Source organism: Leptosomus discolor, chromosome 5 (assembly GCF_034619465.1).
Source record: "Leptosomus discolor isolate bLepDis1 chromosome 5, bLepDis1.hap2, whole genome shotgun sequence".
NCBI classification, from domain to species: Eukaryota; Metazoa; Chordata; class Aves; order Leptosomiformes; family Leptosomidae; genus Leptosomus; species Leptosomus discolor.
The window spans coordinates 30,905,800-30,923,311 of record NC_141395.1 but is presented as its reverse complement, the minus strand read 5'-3'; the positions used below and the strand labels follow the sequence as shown (position 1 = coordinate 30,923,311).

At 36.5% G+C, this 17,512-nt stretch overlaps 1 protein-coding gene across 1 annotated transcript; it reads left to right on the top strand.

The window, feature by feature from the left end:
- Positions 1-4,607: 4,607 nt before the first annotated feature.
- Positions 4,608-15,820, top strand: SGO2 (shugoshin 2). Its single transcript, XM_086465977.1, has 9 exons — positions 4,608-4,749; positions 6,362-6,537; positions 6,916-6,993; positions 7,694-7,776; positions 8,166-8,401; positions 8,871-9,578; positions 9,636-10,877; positions 13,931-14,078; positions 15,715-15,820. Exons 1-9 carry the CDS (start codon positions 4,608-4,610, stop codon positions 15,818-15,820), a joined length of 2,919 nt encoding a protein of 972 aa, XP_086322103.1.
- Positions 15,821-17,512: the final 1,692 nt, after the last annotated feature.

Here is a 17,512-nt window from a genome sequence, read left to right as displayed (position 1 = left end):
GTCAAAACAAAGGATGTGTGACAAATAATCACAGAGTGGCCACAGTTCAGCTGCATGGTATGCTGTATGGTGGTATGTTACTACATTTTGATTTCAAGAATACCTCAATACTTGTAGGCTACTGTGTTTTCAGTTACTGTTTAGGACTATAGACTTGTAATTCAGACTTCCCTTCAGTCAAGTGAGGAACATTAAAGGAAAGAGCCATCTAACTCATGTTGCATCTGGTCCTGGTAGGGAGATCTGAGCGATCACTTACTACTTAGAGCTCACTTGTTTTTATCTTAATGCCAGTTTGCATTAGAATGGCAATTAAAGCTACAGTAAATATTTCCGTGTTTCATTTTCCATGGCAACTGAGCATGTGGCAGTTGCAGCAAAGAGAGGGAACAGCATGCCAAGCACCACGTCTCTCATGTGCTCCCTGAACAGTTCTTGGCTAAGAATGTACCCAGAAGCGAGGTCTTTAGTGCTTAATATAGATATTAATTAAATAAGCACACAAGTTGCAACATGCCACTGAATGCAATACAGACTGATAATTCACAGATGTTGGACTTCCTATAAAATAAGTGAAAATACGTATAATAGATTGTGAAAGAATGGTATCTGGTTTAACTGTCTTTAGTAAGAATATAGTGTTATCCCTTACTCCCTGGGAGTAGTTCATACATAGCAATTGCAACTCAAATGTGGCCTCTGTTGTCAAATGTTACAGTATGCTTTAAGTTATAACTTCCAGTCTTTCTCACTCTGCAACATTCACTTAGTGAAGCTGCAGCTTTGCACACTTGTTTTCTCCTTCAAACTGGTTTGGGTTTACCTCAAAAGTCTGAACAAAGTTCCTTCGTGTATTTCTGCATTGGGAGACTAGGAGAATGTACATGGTTTCAGCCTCTCCCTCTCTCCACGCGCTCACCCAAACACAGTGCCTAGGTAAGTTTTGGACCTCGGATTTAACCGTTTGAAATAGAGTTGCTGTTAAAGCTTAGTACAGCATGTTCTTGGTATAGAAGCATGCAGCATAATCAGCCTGCACAAGCAAACTGCCTTTCCAGCTGCGTGGTCTTGGGAAATGAACACAGGGACATTTTGTTTTGTTTTTCACTAGTTTCTAAAGGAAGGCAGGGTTACGTGCTCATCCTCTGTATGTTTCGATTTACTAATTTCAGTCAAATTTGACAGATGGGGAGAGGTATTAAGAAATGAATTTTCAGTAAACTTCTCCAGGAAAGGGTGTGATTAGAGGAAATTGTGGTTTTAATACTATACTTTCAGGAAAAACTATAGTGTGAGTTTGAGCCTTGTTAGACATCAGGGAGTCCTCAGGAGCAGCTGTACTGCATGATGTACCTGCCAGAATTGCTTTAGTCATAGCTTGCACTTTAGTAGACCTTACAGGATTAATTCCTCAACCAAGATTTTTCTCAACGCTTACAAATATCTAAAGGGCAGGTGCCAAAAGGATGGGGCCAGGCTCTTTTCAGTGGTGCCCAGTGACAGGACAAGGGGCAATGGGCACAAACTGGAGCACAGGAAGATCCATCTGAACACGAGGAAAATCTTCTTTACTTTGAGGGTGACCAAGCACTGGAACAGGCTGCCCAGGGAGGTTGTGGAGTCTCCTTCTCTGGTGATACTCAAAACCTGCCTGGATACAGTCCTGTGCAACCTGCTGTAGGTGAACCTGCTTTGGCAGGGGGGTTAGACTGGATGATCTCCAGAGGTCCCTTCCAACCCCTACCATTCTGTGATCAGGTGATTTGCAGGTAATGCAACGCTTTCCACGTGGTTAGGGCTCTTACAACAGTTTTGTCTCTCTTTCCCTCACTCCCTCTCATTTCTGTTCAGTTTAAAGACCAGTCACAGGATCTCAAATGACCAAAAACCAAAATTCTGCTCTTATATATATTTAAGGAGTATAGGCTGTGAAACTTGGCAGTGCATTAAAGCTCTTCAGCACTTTGAGCATCTGGCAATTAACTGGAGATTTTTACATGTGAAATGTTATAGTGTGGGAGGAGTTCCTCAGTGGAGTGTAAAGGAAAGTATGACCACAGGTGGAAACACAGTACTTGATGTTTTGTTTTAAATTTCTTGCCCACAGTGGTAACATAAATGTTAAATGGAAGCAAATTGGTGATTGCCCCTTCAGGACTCGGGAGTGTTGTAAAACTGAAGGAAATGAAAACTCAGGATTGAATCTGGAGGAAAACGCTGCTTTCTGGGAAGGATAAGAAGGCACATTTTATTTGTTTGGTTTTCTGTTTTTAAGGATATGTAAGGTTATTTGCTCTTTTATTTGGCCAGAGTTTTACAGTAGCTGCAGTCACTTCCAAGTTGCCTTGTAAGGGGGAAATGTACCAAAGGTATCTAAGGTGTGCTGGATCAAATCTGTATTTAAGGGGATCGCATAGAAGCATAGGGTTTTGCAACTTCAGGGCCACACTGAGAAACTAGACCGTAAATCATACAAGAATTAAGAAAAGGCAGAAGAGAGAGACTCTCCAGGTGCTGTTCGCTGCAGATTATGAAAATAATAAGTTCATAAAGATACATTTTCAAATAATGCCACTGATCATGCAATTCCTTTGATTTACTTTATTGCGTATTGTAGTATTAGCACACAGAAAGGTGAGCTTTTCATGATGATTACTGCACTACAGAACCTCACGCTGTATTTTAGTTCAACCTTCCACATCTCTGTAAATCTTAAAATAAATTAAAACATTAACTCTCTTAAGATTTTCACAAAAGTGTTTACTATAAATTTACTGATTCCAGGATCAAATTTAGGAATTAATGTCAACCTGAACTAACGGTAGGACTGGGCACACATAGCCAGTGAAAGAGAACGTGTGTGAAGGGAGTGTTAAAGAGCAAGGGCTTTGGGGCTCAGAACAGATTTTAGCAAAAAGGATTTTATTAGACTAAAATACTTCCTTTCAATTCCCAGTCCTAGTATTACCTGCAAGTGGGCTTGCTCACTCCATTGGAGACTCCTACCCTTGCAGTATGTGTGGAGGCAGGATGCATACTTGCTATAATCTGTTGGGTTTTAAATTTACCGTTGTTGCTTTCATAACTGTTTTGATGACTGTCTGTTTTGCCATTCCATCTATTACTATATAGCTAAAGATCAGCCAGAAAGAAATTTAACTTTCCACTAAGAAGGAATTACATGGATTTTTCTTTTAACCTAAAGGAACTCTTTGAACTGAAAGTCAAGTAGCTCAGCTCTTCTAAAAAGCTCTGACAGCCAAGTGGAATATCTGCAGTTCTGTACTCACTTCCTCACAATGCTAAGTGTTTATACAATTAATATTTATTTATTAATTTTAGCATTATTAACAGTTGGTATTTAAAATGGTTTTGCAGAGACGCATCGTTGTAAAGTTACGCGCGTCTCACCCCAGTCATGGAAGAACTGGAACTGTGGGTTATAAAGGTTAGTGACTTGCACATATCCCATTTCCGAAAAGGAATGCCTGTGACCACATGCAAGAGTATGTATGAACTGTTTTAACATAGATGATTTTGCAAGTACGTCACAAAACTGCTACGGTGCCTTTCCTGTTTTATCAACAAAGCGTCAAAACAGGTGATGCTGGTTGTATAAATCCCGCTGCAGATACCTTTGTACCCAGCTGTTACGGCCTGGCGATGCATTTTGCCTTTCCATTGTGAAGCACAGCGTTACTGATTCCCTGGTGACTTTGTCATCTTTTCTGGCTTTCGTGTATCTTTTTATTAAGATGTCACCCAGTGGTTTAACCCTAAATAACTCTTCATACGATACAGAAGCTGGCCGCGGATCGCTCCGCAGGGGTCGGGCCGCGCCTCCGCCCTCTCCCGTGCCGCTCTGCCCGCGCCCCCAGCGCCGCTCCCCGCCCGCCCCGGACTGGCAGCCCCGCCTGCGCCCCCAGAGCAGCTGGCGCCGCCCCGACAGCCGCGAGGGGCGCCGCTGGGGGCGCGCGAGGGGCTCGGCCCAGCGGCTGCGGTCCAACGGCCGTTGGTGCACGCGCAGGCGTTGGCGGCCCCAGTGGCGAGGCGGGAGCGGGCGCGCGCGCTACCCCTTGCCTGCGCTGAGGGGAGAGGCGCGAGGGCGGGGCGGCGGCGGGAGCAGCCCGCTGGAAGCGGGGCGGTTGGGCGCTGCCTGCGCTGGCGGCGGGCTCCCTCACTCTTTGTTTAGATTTATGGCGTTTATAGTACGGTTTGTTTAGATGCTTCCAGTTCAAGTTTGTCCTGACAAAGCAAAAGTTGGTCTGGTCACATTGTGAAGTGATAGAACCTAGAGGATTTTACCTTTTAAGTGTAAACTTTGATGGATAACTTGAGGGAATGGACAAGATAAAAAAAACTCTGATCCTTTGTCTTCATGTTCGTTAGTTGAATATTTGGCCACTGTGATAACATGACTTAAGTCTCAAGTAACAACTCATTAACCTGTTTGAATTATTTGAACACAGGTAAAGACTGAATCAATTTTCTCAACTTCAGAGAAAAAAATCCTGATAAGAGGCAATGAAATTTAATTTTTAAAAGTGAGAGAAAGATCATGTATTATTTGGACATTCCCCTTGATAATGTACAGGTTCATTTTGATGATGGATAAACAAGCAACTGCTAAATCATCTACCGTTTTCACCTCGGATGCTGTTGAATGGCATAGGAAGAAAAGGGATGGAACATTACAAGCTGCAAAATGGAATGCTTCTTTAGCATCTAAAATCAAAACTAAATTAATAAGTAAGTCCTGTTAAAACTGAAGCCATTTACTGAACTTAGAATGTATGACTTCAAAAGGAATACTAAATATATTTAATGTGATTTCCTGAATTGCTCCGTTAAACATATTAATGTGGTATGTTGAGAATTTTATGAGAGTCTGAAAGTTAAAACACATGATTGTAAGTTGTTTGTTTATGTAATTCTCTGACTATTTTCAGTGCTTGCTCTTTGGCATGCCAGTGTTTTTTTAAAAAGTGTACTCAAGTGTATTTCTAATATCCATGTCCACATCCATTTTGGTGTCTTAAAAACTAAGAGACCAAAATGAGTAAAATCAATGACTTTAAAATATAGCTGCCATAGTAAAATAGCTAGTATTCCCATTTACAAAATGGGATTCATATATAATTCTTCATTGAGTCATTTACTGAATCAAGGAAAACTACAAATATTAATCTGCTGGTTTTATCACTTGCCAGAAGGTACTCTGTTTTTTCCCTGTAAGTCAGGATTAAATTCAAACACAGGTTTGTCATGGTGGATGGCTGGGGGTTTTTTTTGGCTCTGACAAAAAACCACTATGGAACATCTCAGATCTTCTGCAAGAGGTGAGGAAACTATAAATGTAGTGAAACACCACTGTTTCAGAGCTCTGTAATTCAGGCAGCACGGTTAAGTGACTGTTGACTTTGCTTCTCTTTCTGTGATTGGTGCAGCAATAATTTTTGTTGTTTGTATATATATATGTTGTTGTTGTTTGTGTATATATATATTTGAACTTACTGTAGCTTTATGTCAAAAATACTAATTTGCAGTGAAAAGTAAACAGTATAGATGAATAAAACTAATGTCCTTTAAAAATCTCCCCACTGCAGTAATACAAATAATTCACTAAACTGAATAGTGATTTCAGAGCATAATGTTTGGATTAACAAGGTTCCAGTGTTGTTTCCTGGTTTCCCAAAGCAAAGAAATAAGGCCTTGCCAATTTTGGATTACAGAAGTAATAATGTAAGACAATGAAGTGATGTAGTTGGAGCAGATTTCAAGCTGGCCTTGTTCCTTTTTTTACTATAAAAGAGTACAGTCAGGCTTATTTCTGCCTTAAGTTAACTGTGTATACTGTGAATGTGAGGCAAAAAAATCATCTACGTAATATACATTACCACTGGAAAGAAAAAGAAGACTGCAACAGATATGAGTGAGCAAGGTTCCACTAGAACAGGGGAAGGTATATTTCTAATTTAAAACTTTTTTTCTTTCTCTTGTCAAAACTCACATTTATGCTCAAAATGTTTGAACTTTTTAATTTGTAAACATGTATATTTGTTTTTTAGACATTTAGAAACATTTTTTTTATGGCTCTGAAACTATCAATTTGTTCTTAAACCTTATTTTAAAAAAATCCAGACTAGAGCAGAATCCGTGCATGAAATAAACTTGAACTTGAAGCTGACAGAGTAGGCATCAGAATGACAACCAACAGAAACAGATTTATGTTAGAAAGTGTTAGGCTTTGCTATTGTTCCACCAAAACCTGCAGATAAAAATATTGTTATGTAGTGATAGTTCATGCAGAGGGTGCCTGGAATTGAAGCTGTTGAAAATAATATTATTTTATCTCCTTTAGATAACTCATCTATGTTTAAAGTATCTTTAAAACAAAATAATAAAGCATTAGCTATGGCTTTGAGTGTGGAGAAAGAAAATTCTCGGAAGCTAAAGAATGAGAAAATTTTTCTTCAGAAGGAAGCAGAAAAGCTGCAGCTTCATAATATCTTGCTTCGTCGAAAACTAACCTGTTTGGTATGCTGTAAATAATACCATTTAAACTTAGATCAGCTAAATCAAGCTTTTATCTTTTTTTGAAACTTAACATTGCTTCTTAATAGCGATTTAAAATGTAAATCTCAGATTTGTGAAGTTATATTATCTGATAGCATAGTATTGATTTTTGGTTCATAGGATTTTTTTGTACTTACTATTTTGTTCATCAGGAATATGTCTATGCATAGCTATTTTAGTGTCAGCTTCACCTTTATATTTATAGGTATTGAGATGCTATTAAAAATCTGCTTGTGCTCAATTGAGTGTTTAAAAAAAATTTACAATGTAGATGCACCTTTATATCTTTATAAGCCACTTAAAATATATTTTTTAAATTACTTTTTCTTTTACATGCAGAATAAAACTCTTATAGAAATAGAAGCATTTTTGAATTACAACCTCTTAACTGCAATAGAAATAAGCAGTCTTTCTGAGGTAAGATGTTTTTTGAACTATTACCATATTGAACTCATTTTCCAGGATATTTTCAAAGCATCTAAATGAGTGCAATGTTGAAATCTTCTTTTAAAACATTTACCCCGATTCCTTATCACTTGGGATGAAACCCTAGTCTAGTGAAATCAATTAAATTTTGCTGTTGCTTACACTAAAAATTTAGAATTTAATCTTGTTTACAAAATATCTAAAAGTTAAATATTAGTTAGTGCTGATGAAGTCATGTGGTTCACTGAGTGAGCTAATTGCAGCACTAAGCAAGGAAGACAATCTTGCATGTGGAAACTTTACCAGAAAACATAGTTCATGTTAGTCCTTGTGTCATGGCAAAATTACAGTTAATTACAAAAAAAAAATAATTATTTTTATTGTCTGTTCTAAACAGTTGCTTAGTGTTGCTCTGTGCTTCTATATGTGTAATGCACTTTGCATTAGTTATAGCTACATTAAAAAAGTCTACACGTTGTGTTAGGCTGCAGGTAGGTTACAGATTTTGGTAAGTTTTGCTACAAAATATTTTTCTTTAAAATTATTGTGTGTGTTTGAATATGATGCACCTTTCATCAGCACTTTTATTTTTTGCCCATTCATTTTTTTTTTTTTTCCTGTGGGTATTTCTAATATGTAAAATATAAGAGAATATTCAACTGTTTCTACTTCCCCACTGTTCTTCTGAAAGAATCTTCAGAGTCCTCTTCCTCTGTCCTCTGGTCCAAGTAGCCCTGCTGATGACCAGTTCAAGAGTACGTGCCAGTCTTCTAGGTAGGTGGTTATATTAATGCAGAAGTTGCTAAGTGTCTGTGGATTTTTTTACAACTAATCTTTTTCTGTTGTTGTAGGTATCTTTGAGGTAATGAGAAATTATTTCCTGTCTAATTCAGAAATTGGCTATTTGCAACTTGGAATTTATATAGAGAGCAGTAAACAAAACTTGTGTTTGAATAACTTGCTTCTTTCTTCATGGGATCTCACCAGCACAAAGCAGAATTCTCTATCATAAAAAAATACATTTGCCTCTAAGATAGAACCAGATTTCTTACTTGAGTTGTTGTTTTCTGCTTTTATACATCATTAAGGGAATGTTTTAAACAGTTGAATGTTATGGAATGAAATGTAATAAAAATCTTCACAGTAAAATTTCCTCTTTTCAGATCTGTGGAATTGCCAGTGAAGCATGCTTTAATTGCAACAGCTTATGCAAAACAGCAAGATAGCCCTTCTGTGTGTGAAATAGCAAATTCTTATAAGTGCAGCACTATTTTGTCAAAGGAAATGCATTCAGATCAAGTCAAGTTTGCATTATCATTGCCTTCTGGTGCCAGTAATCAAACATTAATTGAAATAGACCCAGTGGAAACAACTATTGACAAAAATGTGTTTTTAAAAGGTACGATGTATTTCTGTACAGGTGATTTATTTCTGAGAATTAGTATTTTAATAATTCATTACTTGATGTGCGATACAGAAGGTATAGTAAAAACCCTAAACTGTAACAAACTAATAAAAAATAGAATGCTCACCCATAAGCATAGGCGTCCTGGCAATCACTTGTAGAATAATGGTCAGTGAAATAACACAGCTGCACTGTAACAAAGTTATTGTGAATAGAATAAAACTTCCATACCTGAAGTAGTTATAGAAAAACACATTTTTATTTATACCAAATTTCAGAAGTTCTAACTTTGGTAAAATATGAAATTAGTTCTAGTTGACTAAATTTTTAAGGACCAACCACAGAATGTGTGTATTCAGTAAAAGAAATATTTCGTGCTTCTGGTCCAACCTTCAGTAATCTGTCTTATTCTGATAACTATATTCTTTCTTTCTCCAAGCTGCTGAAATTTTTCTCTTTGCAGAAAATCAATTATGTACAGAACTAACTTGCAATAGTGCCTTCCTGACTCATGTCGAAAATACACAATCTTTAAGACAGTCTGAGAAGCTTACAAAACAATATAATAATAGTCCATTGCCATTCTGTGGAAATGTGACTGAAAGAAAGAAACATGCAGTACTTCCTAAGTCAAAAACTCAACCTAATATAAAGGATTTTGATAGAAAATGTAGCTCAAATAATCTGCCTCATCATTGTATCAGCAGTAGCAGCAACACCAATGACATGAATTTGCAGGAAAGTTCAAGTGTCTTGTCTCACATTATTCCTTCACCTCTTAAATTTAGCAATGAAAGTAAGATAAATTTTAAGAAGCTGCTTTTTACTGACAAGATGAAGCCTGAGGAAACTGTTTATGATGCTGATATGGAGTTGACTGCCAGTGATGCAGGTGAACTACTCACAGTTACCGTGAAAGACAAAGATAAATTACACCGGAATAAAAATAGTAATGCCAATTCTGATAAAATATTGGAAAATTTCAGAAAAGTAAAATATTCTAAGAAGGATAAAGAGAAAATTAAAAGCAAGACTGAAGTCAGTTCAAATTTGTATGCAGAAGAAAGGCACACTAAGGCTGACAATAGTGCAGTTTCAAAAACTGTTGACTCACAACTACTCCAAAGTCAGACGGAGCAGCTACCTACAGGAAATCCTGTAGGGAAACGGAGTTTGCTGAATACCAGTGAATATTATCAAACACAAAATTGTCCGAGTAAAGCTCAAGATACTAGGAGGACATACCAGGTTAACTTAATGAGTCCAAGAAAGCAGGAGACAAATAAAGAAACTTTATCAGAAACATTTGAAGACATGCAAAGCAAAATACAAAAGGCAGACTCAAACTCTTGTAATAACAAGATCCCACCAGAAGTCTACTGTGCTGAAAATGTACCATTCCAAGGTAACACTTCTAATGTATTGCCTTTACAGTGGGACTTTCTGCATACAAATGAGAAACAAAGCAGACCAAAAATTAACAGGAAAACTTTTCAAAACCCTTCTAAAATGAACACAGCAAAATACTGCAGAGAGGAGAATGGGCAGTGTGGAGAATATATTTCAAAAAGGTCTCAAACAGAAATACACCAACATGACAGCAAGAGAAAACAAGACCAGAAGAATATTATAAAGAAAAAATGCGACGACAAAAAAAGGTATTGTGGACAAAGTGGAGAGACTGAAAGTGACAGCATTCATAAAATTACTCAGGAATTAGACCCAAAAAGTAGCCATTTTTCACCAGGCAGACTAAAACGTACATTGGCAAAGGCTAGCCGGAAGGCATGTATAATACCAAAAGAAAATCTCACACGGTTCTCACTTTGTAAAAATGAAGAATTAAAGAATAAGGATGCATCGCATGCAGAGGCTGTTCATGGACATACAGCAACTGAAAATCAGGAAACGCAAATAGCTTTAGTTACACAGAAAGGTGTAGCTATGAATATACCACGAGCTAAAGAACGAGTTGATGATGATGCTAATACTTTAAAGAAAGTCCATTCCTCATCAGTGGCACATAAAAATCCCCACATTAGTAATTCTTCTGGTAATCAGGTAAAGTGCAAACAGAGGTTTACTTCTGATATTACTGACACCAGATCAGAAAAAAATTACTATTTCGGGCATATTGATTCGGGGGGCCAGAATATTTCAGATGACCAGGAGGCCCCTCATGAGGTAGATTCCTTTATGAGCAAGTTAAAGCCTACAGTTCAAAAGTCAGAATTTGAGTGTTCTAAGAATATGCCATTAAATGTAGATAGCTTTTTCCAGGAAGGTCTTTCCAATGTGGAGCTCCCAGTTCTTAATAACCACAATGCGTCCATGAACTTCTCCATACTGAATAATTCTGAAATCTGTGGGGAAAATGATCATAATAAAGCACTGGATGCTGGAAAAGCAGAAAAAAACCTGAATCCTATTTCTAAAGAAACTTACAAAAAGACTCTGACACCTTGTCATGGTAAGTGTAGGGGGGGGGGGGGGGGGGAAGGCATTTTGAATTAGATAGTGCCTGAAATAAGCATAAGGTATCTTCTCTTAGTGGCATCCTACTCTCATTGCTTGATAAAGTGGATAAAACAGGAGTGGAAGAAGGTAAGACTGAAAACCAACAAAATTATTCATATTCTAGATCAGTCAAAATATCTTTTTTAATTGTGGCAACTAATATCCTTGTTACTTTTCAATATATTCCAAGATGACATTTAGTTGGGCAGATGTAAGTAGTCTACATTCCTGAGGAGCAATTATAGCTGGAGTATGTATTAATGTTTCAAAGAAAGTGATGGAATTCAGGTAGTTGGGGATAGAAAAAGTACAATAGGTTGAGCTTTTATACAAGGGAAATGAGAGTGAACTACACTGTTCCCTTCATAAATGGAGAACTTAAAGATTTCATTTGTATTTCTTTAGAAACACTGCAATTCAACAGGAATTCTAAGATCTAAAAAAAAGTACTTTGAGCAGGTTTTCTCTAGAATTTACCCATGAGCAAACTTGGATGTGACATTCTCTTTTTATGTAAGATACATTAAGTTCAGAAAATAATCAAACTTTAGTGTGGTCTGGAAGATAGGTTTAGATTCTTCTATCCTAGAATGAAATGACTGTAAAGGAGCTAAAGGAATATATGACTAACATGTCTATGCTAGAATTTAAATATGTTTTAAAATGTAGCTTTGAAGTTTTGTAGCATAAGGGGTCTCTTGTAAACTTATTTATTCTTAACAAGTTCCTGTTTACTTCATTGTCTGTGAGAATGTCCTGACACCTAGAAGAGTTTCCTAGCTCAAATTAATAGTTTGAATCCCAACCTATCAAGCAAATACTGCCTTGGCTTCATTTGTTTGCTAGGACACAATGGCCAAAAAAAATCTCCTGGTTTACATGAACACAGAAAGAATACTGGCAGAATTAGACCGTCATGTGAAGTATTAGTCATGGTAATTAGCAGTTGCATCTTCTCATCTTCGATTCTTTCTTTGGAAGGTAGAAAAAGGATCACACAAGTTTATTAGCTTTAATGATAAAGTAGTAAACCCTTGTGATCAGCAGTATCAAAGACTGCTGACATAAAAAGTAAGCTAATCTTTTGATCTTTGTCCATTTAAGCATAGTTCAAAAACCAGTTCATTTTTCATCCTACATCTAAATCCACATCTTGAATTAAAAGAAAGCAAGGAAATGCCATCCTTTCTGAGGATGCCAGCTCTTCTGATCACTACCTTGAGCTGTACTTAGAAATACACCTTGAAAGTCTCCTGTAATGAAAGTCTCTATATAGTTAGATCTATGTGAACATAAATATTCACACTCAAAGGCATCCAGCTTTCCTAAATAATGCAGACTCATAGATGTCTCAAAGCTCTTACTGCTTAAAAAGAAGCTGACCTGATCTCTAACCTGAATCTTTAGGAAAAGCTCAGAATAACAATTTGCTTTCACTATAAAACAAGTACAAATCAAGATTGATTTGTGAGGCAGCCAAACTTGGGAGGTTTTTAATGATCCTCTGATTTTCATGATCCTCTCGTTTAAACCAAATGAGCATTGCTTTTCCTTAATGAACTCCTTCAAAAGACAGTGCTTTTTCTTTTGCCTTCATAAATCGGCAGAGACTTGCTGCAAGCAGTCCAAAGTCACCTTAATATGTCTCTTAGAAGTAAAGTTAGCAGAAATCCAATGAAGAACCTCTGACTTTTTGTCTCTGCCTTACACAATTCAGAAGAGTATTGATTTACATGATCAGTCTTACACACTGAGATATTTTACTTGATCTCAGCACAGAATTCTACTACAGGGCAGTAGTAATTCAGCACTATCAGCCTGACCATCAGTTAAGAGTGTGTGTGCTAGCCTATACAAGGCATTCAGATGCTATACTAAAGAAAGAAAATCTCCACTTTTTGGACAGATATATACAGCGATATAACTTAATAGTCTCAAGATAGGCACAACAAAAAATTCATCATTTATCCCTTCTGTATATGAATTTATTCTGTGAGATCAATAGCATCTATTTGCTGCCACAGAGGATTTAAGGTAAAGCAATCGAATTCAAGAAGTGAAGGTAAGAGAGTTTTACATTCAATTCCTTTGAAAAACTACATTCCAAGTGTTCTCATCTAAATGCATTAAATCTAAAACTTGGCCTGTATCAGGGAGGAATGTGCACTCTTGGAAGAACTTTTAAGGAAAACAGATTATTTATTTCATCTTGGATTGCTGTCTGCATTAAATCTTAGTGCTTTTTGGAGAGACTATGACCCCTCTAGGTTTTTTTTAAATGCAGGCTAAATAATAATTTCAGTATTTCTTCCAAGTTATCAAAATATTTGTCTCCAAATTAAATAGTGATTGTTTAGTCTGGCACTCTGAATCAGTCTTAAAGGATTACAGAAAGCTGACACAAATAGTACTTCTTCTACCAAGGCTGGTTACTTTTTCAATGGAGTATCCCTCTTGGAGATGTTCAGTGGTTCAAAATATGAGGTATTGTAAATAGTTTGGTAGTATACAGTTTTGAAGATAGGGAGGCTCAGTTAACCACCTTGCTATGCTCACTTTATGCACATATGCCCAAAGAGCAGACATAAAGTTGGAAAATGCAGTACTAGAGAACCCTTGTACAGGTTGAATCTTCATATTATATGTGTATGCCCTCCCCCTGCATTCAAGGCCATGAGCTGTGTGAAGTTTTACTTTTTTAAATGCAGTAACTCTTGGGAGACTTAAGCAGCTTGCTGCAAATTACAGGGCTTATGGGTCTTTCTTAAAATGTGCCAAGACCCATGGCAGACCTCAGACAGCTCCAAATTTGGGTAGGTTGAAAGCTGCTGTAGTGGCATTTTCTTTGATCATCTATCCCATTTTTTGTTGAGCATCTTTAGAGCAGGAGCAGTAACCAAAGTACCTGAATTAAGAAATACTAATTTAAAATAATTATGAATTGAAAGTTTATTTAATGATTCAGAAAATATTTTAAATGAGCTATATAAACTACTATATTCACAGGGAGAAAGGCTTTGCAAGATCTGACAAATGCTGGTATACAATCTCAAGCTTCCTTACCTAAATCCCCCAAAATTTTAGAAGAAAACTCAGCAGCACAGGCTAGACGAGTAAGAGCCACTATTTGCTACAAAGAACCCAGTCTAAACTGGTAGGTATATGTAATTGGAGCTTTTGTTTGTTTGTTGGAGTACATAGCTATCCCCAGTGAAGATTTCCTATTAAAACCCCCAAATAAACACTTGTACTATCTCTTTCATAAACCTCTTTTGTGAAGATCCTTCAGTGTTAATATAAAACATTTCCTGTTAGTGTGGCAGGTTTTCCAAGTGCCAAAGTAAGACCCCAACAGTATTCAAGTCTCAAAATTTAAATATAGCATGTAATACAACATTTTATACTAGTAGTGAATAATGGTGAATTCTTAATGTTTATCATGGTATAAACCCCTTTAGAGGTGGGTAATTGTAAATGTTATACTTAAACATAAACTTATACCATAATAATTTCCAATATTTGCCAAGTGGCAAGATGATTTGTGCACAAATATTATATAATTCAGTCATTTTGCTTTAGCTAGCTGTATATTTGACTTTAAGATATATTAATTTGATAGTTATTTACCTCTCAGTGTTCTTCGCAAATGTAGTGGCACAGGATTTCCAAGATTGTTAAAAGGCAAGACATAAATTGTGCAATAAGTATTAGAATTTAAAAGAGGATTTTAAAGCTGGACTTGTATTAAGAAAACTAATGTATTTGTACTTACATTAATAGATCTAAATTCCAATGGACATTTAAGTTTATTACTTCTGAAAATATTCTGAGAGCTTTTTGCCACAAAGTTCGTTGTGGTTTGTTTGTTTGTTTTTGAATTATAATATTAATTTAAGGAAAAATTGTGCCGTGTTGTGTGTGTATTAGTAGAATGCATATTCATGACGTAAAGACAGTATCAAGATTTCCCTGTAATAGTGTTGAGAGTGAAAGGATTATAGCAATTTACTTTATGACAAAGGTTCAAGAGGAGTATGTCTTCCTTTTCTGGCAAAACTGGGGGAGGAGAAGAAAATAAATCCACAAACTAAAAAATTAGCAGTGTTCTCATACAGCCTCAAAATATTTTTGTTTTATCTCTGTAAGTAAGCAAACAGTTAATTGAAGCAATGATTCCGAGGACAAATAGGAGCTAAAAGTAATGTAGGAAGTGTCTTTTCACTTTACAACATTTATGCCAGATAATTCTAGTCCCTTTGCTTTTCTTTTACTAATTGAATTGGGTGTTGAAATGGTGTAATCTTGTGATATTGACACATTCTTCTCCTTTACCCCACAATGATAAGGTTCTGTATTTCTGGAGAGAGACAGTAACTAATAACAGAAATAATGTGGATGACACTCAGGATTTTAGATTACTGTCTCCTGTTTATATTTTATTTTCAAGTATGATGTCCTGCATGGATGCTGTTAAACTTTTGGCTTAAATAATTTTTCAGTTTTGTCTTACAGGAATAAGTTATGATTACTCTTATATTAATATGGAAAATGGAAAAAAAAATAAGATGACTACTATTTTTAGCATTATTTTGGAAAACAGTAGTTATCTATGCCTTGCTATTTCAGACATACTTATTTTCCATAAATTTAATTTCTTTAGTGTTTCAAGTTTTCATTGAGAGTATTTACCATTTGGAATTGTTATTATAATTACATAATTATTATCATTATAATTACGTAGGTGCTTGGTGATATTCATACATGATGCCTCTTCTTTCTTCTATTTACAGCAAGTTAAGGCGTGGGGATCGGTTTACCGATACACAATTTCTGGATTCCCCAGTCTATAGAGTAAAAAATAAAAGAAGTTTTAAAAGTAAATCAAAATTTATTTGAAGATGACAAGAGAATTGCCTTTATGAACAATACTTCTAAAATGGGTACAATTTTCAAAATATATATGTATGTTTAGCAGTATAGAGTGCTTATTGTTCTTTGATTAGTAAAGGCCTTCCAAGGTGGAATTTCCTGGAAAGGAGCCCCTGTATAAGGGACACAGAATACTTTACTGAGGAAGGCAAGTACAGATTAGGCTCCACTCTTGTGTTTTGCATTTCTGGTCAATAATTTATAATATGTTCAAAGGGTTTGCAGCACTTCTTAATTTCTAAGAAAAGTGTACTTTTTAATGAGAATGAAAAATAAATCTCCTTTCAGAATTTTATGTGAGTTTTTTTCATATTTACGATGAGTAGAACCATTTCTCAGTGCTGGTTGGAACGGACAAATGCATCTCAAATTTCAATAAATTACTGAAATAGATGGAGACAGTCCCCTTTTTTTTTTTGATAGTTGACTTTTGGATTTGGCAGAATCATACTGAAATTTGAACGAGGAAGTTTCATTTTGAGGAACAGTAGAGAGAAGTGTAGTGTCCAGAGTATGTGCCAGAGGCAGCCAGAAAGAAGATAGCACTGCAATAGAAATTCAGTAGTAAATAGGATCCAGACAAAGCAATACCTTGAGTTTTCAACCAAGAGAGTGTTAGTGTGATGACTAATACAACTGCATCATACCATTCAGCTATCAGGTTTTTATACTGCTTCCCCTCTGGATTCTCTTGGATCACTTCTGCATTCCATAATGCACTACCAGCTGACAAACAGTTTTCTGGCATTATATGAATCACAGGTGCTGCCAGCTGCAGTCTGTAGCTCACAGCCCAGACAGCTTTTACAGATTACATCCGATAAGGTTCAGGTTCATTTTGCAACCAAGATAGCCATAGCTCATTTTTAGTGACATACAAGTAAGTTAACTTCTTTTGGTTTGTAGAGGTTGATTCTTCACGTGGTATGCAGTTATGCTGAGGAATTCCTTACTACAGGAGTTGATGTTATTAGTTTACATGGGCTTAAAAATTGGTTGGACTAATTATGGAAGAAAAATCTATGAGGAATTACCAGAAACTCTCTATCTGTCACAGGATGTCTCTGAATTGCAAATTGGTGAAGGCTGGAAGAGTATTCTGGAGAAGCCTTACTATGCATTTGACCAATTTTTGTACTTTTCGCAACGGTGTTTGCTGTTGAAACTTCAGAGACCAGTTCTTTGGTTAGCTAGACCTTTGGTCTGATAGGGTACACCTGTTTTTAAGAGGCGTAACTGACACTCTTAAATTTATAATATATTCTTAAGAGTACAGTTCGGTTTGGTGTTTTTTGTACTTCATTGTAGCTTCCATTGTATCTTGGGAAGTTGATGGAGAAAATAGTCCTGGAAACTGTTTCCACACATGTTAAAGACAAGAAGGTGATTTGGAGTAGTTGGCATTGGTTTACAAAGGGGCAGTCATGCTTTATTAACCTGACAGCCTTCTGCAATAAGACAACTAGCTTGGTGGGTGAGGGGAGGCCAGTAGGTGTAGTTTGACTCAACTTTAGTAAGGCTTTTGACATTATCTCTGATAACATCCCACAGACAAGCGGATAAAGTTAAGTGCACAGTGAGGTGAGTTGAAAACTGGCTGAACTACCAGTCCCAGAGGGCTGTGACCAGTGGCACACAGTCCAGATTGAGGCAAAACAC